The 4367-nt window shown below is 44.2% G+C and overlaps 1 protein-coding gene across 1 annotated transcript; it reads left to right on the forward strand.

The window, feature by feature from the left end:
• On the forward strand, positions 3566-3991 carry LOC107620765. The gene has a single exon (XM_016322892.1). The coding sequence runs from the start codon at positions 3566-3568 to the stop codon at positions 3989-3991; it is 426 nt and encodes a 141-aa protein (XP_016178378.1).

Below are 4367 nucleotides of genomic sequence, written 5' to 3' on the forward strand. Positions count from 1 at the left end.
GCACACCCTGCAAATATTTTGACCTGTGTGGACGCACACATCTGTGCGCACGCACAGGCAGGGAAGTGTGTTCTGTTCGCAGCGCCAGCACAGCTTGTGCGTGTACACATCTAAGGAAATACTTCAACCTGTGCGGACGCACACGTCGGGAAGGTCATTCTGTTGGGGGCACTGACACAGGTTGTGCTAGTGCACAGACCCTTGTAAAAATTGACACCTGTGTGTACGCACACCCCTGTGTGTACGCACACCCCTGTGCGTACGCACGCATTTCAAAACTCTCAGGAGTGTGCGCACGCACAGACCCTTGTGCGGCCGCACACGTCCTGTTTCTCAAAATTTTATTTGTTTTCAACTATTCTACCTTCTCAACATGGTTGTAAGCTTCTAAAATACCATTTTAAAACTTATGGGATTAATTTTGAGTATTGGAACATGGGATGTAACTTAAGGTTTCTAGAACACAGTTTTATGATAAATTAGAAAACGGATGCCTAGGTTTCTGGCGTGCTAAGAATGATTTGACGTTGGGTGGAGGATGAATGATATATGAGATAAGGAATGATGAACTTTTGACATTGGAAACTGAGTTATGAATGGACAGTGGTTGAGATGAGTCGAGGACTCGGATTGAGATGATGGATCTATGTATACTGAAAATATTTTTTGAAAACCACTAAAATATTATTTTTACTGAGAATCTGAGACGCTATGTGCCCGGTAGGGACGGCGGTTGGATCCCGCCTGTCGAGGTAGCGGCAGCAGCGTAAGGGCGGTGGTTCGTCCCGCTTGCGTTGAGATGTGAGGTCTGTGGCAAGAGTATCCCGCTCGTGTCCCTTCGGACCTATAGAGCGTGCAGGCGCCGATACCTGGACAGTGATCTGGGCACTATATCTCGGGACTTCCCATATGAGAAATCCGAAGGGCGACGTCTCCATGGAGATGTGTCGGGTTGGCAGTTGAACCGACAATGTGATATCACAGCCAGTAGGGCAGGCATTCATCATATGCATTTTCTACTTGTTTGTTTGCTTTGTCGACTTGTAATTGTATGCCTAATTGAATAACATGTCTATTTGCTTACTTGATATACTTGCCTTGTATGCTTTTACTTGTGAATTACTTGCATTGTTATTAATTGTGCTTTCTACTGGGATTGAGGAGGTTCGGAAGGCGGAGGCGATGGAATCGCATGGAGGATAGGTTGGTGAAGGCTGTGGGACAGCAGTGTATGGTTAGAGTAGAAATCCCTTAAGATAGATTACTCGGTTTATTTTATGATGAGGTTACTATTATGCTTATCTGTTTTTAGAATGCTTTAAGCTTGAATCTTGTGATGGATATGGAGCTTAGGATTGTCTTTTGCGTCCTGAGGTCTTATATCCTACATCACTGGGCACTATTACCATACTAAGAACCTCCAGTTCTCATACCATATCTTTGTTGTGTTTTCAGATGCAGGTCGCAACCCACCTCGGTGAATTGTTTTGGGATGGTGACAGAAGCGGAGGATCCTAGATTATTTGGAGTCTTTTTGGTTTATTTTGTTTTTATGTCTCTCAATTTTGTATCTTGTTTAGCCTAGAGGCTTGTATTATGAGAGAAAAACTTGTATAAGCTATTTTTAAACTGTCAGGTTTCCATATGGTTCTGTATACTTGTATATGGCTAGCCGGCTTAAACTCCGTGAGTCGTGGCTAGTTTCCTTTGATATTATATACTTATCTGTTGATATATCTTATCTGTTTCTTGTGCCTCAAGATAGTAGCTTCGTTAGTACGTTTTGCGCTTTTCAAATTCGAGAATTGAGCTATATCTTTCATCGGGCTTCTAGATATTATATTATTCTTCTATATAGTATACGTATGAGCTTAGAACTGTGGTAACCTCTGATTAACCTTTGCTTTATGACGTGAGGTAAGGCTTAGGCTAATTAGGGTATTACATTTAGTGGTATCAGAGTGGTTCGTCCTTGTGAGCCTGAGAGATGGACTGATTGTGCTTCATTGCATACTCTGTGTGTCTTTTTTTATGCTATTAGGTTATCTGTTTGATATATGCATAGCATGCTTGTTTGTGAGTGCCTGTTTGGGATAATTGAAGCACGAGACTTTTGATATTGAGACTGATCACCTTGATATCGATTGTTTGGTGTAGACAGGAACCCTACATGGCTACTCGCGGGCGAGGTCGAACACGTACATGAGAAAGTAGGAATGAGCAACCAGCTGATAACCATGCCGAATTCATGGCGGCAATGGCGAACCTTGCTAACACCATGGAAGCTAATGCTGCTGCAACTCTGTAAGCTGTGCAGAGATTGGGCCAACCGGCCGGGAATGGGAATGTCGAAGGGAACGCCAATGATAATGCTGAGGGTAACGGCGATAACACGAGAGGAGTTCCGATGACCTTGGCAACGTTCCTCAAGGTTCATCCGCCAACTTTCCGAGGATCCACAAATCCTACTGAAGCGGACCACTGGTTCCAGGCTATGGAGCGTGCTTTACAGGCGCAGCATGTTCCTCTCAATCAATATGTAGAGTTTGCCACTTATCAGCTAGCGGGAGAGGCCCAGCCCTGGTGGCAAGCTGAGTGTCGTTTGCTACAGCTTCAAAATGCCGACATTCCATGGGAGGTGTTCTAAACGGCTTTCTACAAGAAGTATTTCCCTGAGTCTGCAAGGAAAGCGAAGGAGATAGAGCTAATGCAGCTAAAGCAAAGTTCCATGTCTGTGGCTGAGTACACCAACAAGTTCAAAGAGCTTTGTAGGTTTTTTCGGGTGTGTCAGGGTGACCCGGAGACTTTCGAGAGCTAGAGGTGCAATAAGTACCAAAGGAGTTTGAAGGATAACATTATGATTGCTGTGGCTCCTATGGAGATCCGTGTCTTCTCTGACTTGGTGAATAAGGCTAAAGTAGTGGAGGAGTATGCCAAGACCGTGGCGGTATCTAAGGATACTCATGGAGGGAGCTCTAGTCGTGGGCATGGCAAGTACCTTCATCCGAGAGGACAAAGCTTCAAGAGAGGAGGATATGTGCCTCAAGGTCAAGGAGGCTTCAGAAAGAACACGCATGACCAGATTCAGCGTGGCAAAGAGAGAGGAAATCAGAGTAAGGGTTCTTCGGATTTAGCTTGTGATCGTTATGGACGTTTTCGTCCATATGAATCTTGCAAGATTGGGATAGGTAGGTGTTTCAACTGTGGCCTGCCTGGTCATTTTGCGAGGGATTACACTCGTGGAAGGAATCAGAATGCGGACCAGAGTTAGCATCAAGGTCGAGTCTTTGCTGTGAATGCCAAGGATGCTTCTAAGGCGGATCCATTGATGAGAGGTATATGTCTAATTGGTGATAAGTCCTTAGTTGTATTATATGATACTGGAGCTTCACATTCGTTTATTTCATTTGATAAAGTTGAGGAATTAGGTTTGAAAGTGTCAGAGTTGCCTTTTGATCTGCATGTACATACTCCACATCAGACAGTTATGACTAGGTCAGGTTGTAGACAAGTAGGTTTCAAGCTTGAGAGTAGAGATTTTGTGGATGATTTGATCTATTTACCAATGGTGGGGCTTGAAATGATTTTGGGGTTTGATTGGTTGTCAAAAAATCGGTTTTTGTTGGATTGCTTTGAACGGACAATTCGGTTTATGCCGAAAGGAGAAAATGGAGCAGTGGTAGCTACGGGGTATTACTTGAACTCTGTAATGATGCATTGTAGTGGGGAGGAGTGTCAGGGTTATATTCTGTTTGCTGCTAATGCGTCGGGTGATGCCCAGAACTTAGATCAAATACCGGTGGTTAGAGATTTTTCAGAAGTATTCCCGGAAGATATTCCTGAGTTCCCACCTCAAAGGGAAATTGAATTTGCGATCGAATTGGTGCCGGGAGCCGGACCAGTGTCGATTGCGCCGTATAGAATGGCTCCGATAGAGCTGGCAGAGTTAAAGACTCAGTTAGAAGAGCATCTGAACAAAAGGTTCATTTGACCAAGTGTATCACCGTGGGAGCGCCAGTTTTATTGGTGAAGAAGAAAGATGGAGGAATGCGTTTGTGCGTGGATTACCGACAGTTGAACAAGGTGACCGTGAAGAACAAGTACCCGCTGCCAAGAATAGATGACTTGATGGATCAATTGCAAGGAGCTGGATTGTTTTCCAATATTGATTTGAGATCTGGTTACCATCAGATAAGGGTGAAGGAGGATGATATTCCTAAGACTGCGTTTAGGACACGCTATGGACACTACGAGTTTGCGGTAATGTCCTTTGGATTAACGAATGCACCTGCTGTTTCATGGATTACATGAACAGAGTCTTTCGTCCCCTTTTTGGACAAATTCGTGGTGGTTTTCATAGATGACAT

This window comes from Arachis ipaensis, chromosome B10 (genome assembly GCF_000816755.2).
Source record: "Arachis ipaensis cultivar K30076 chromosome B10, Araip1.1, whole genome shotgun sequence".
Taxonomy (NCBI): Eukaryota; Viridiplantae; Streptophyta; class Magnoliopsida; order Fabales; family Fabaceae; genus Arachis; species Arachis ipaensis.

What these genes read in the sequence shown, in the direction of transcription:
- LOC107620765 (XM_016322892.1), top strand. Translation starts at nt 3,566, where the DNA reads ATGGTGGGGCTTGAAATGATTTTGGGGTTTGATTGGTTGTCAAAAAAT.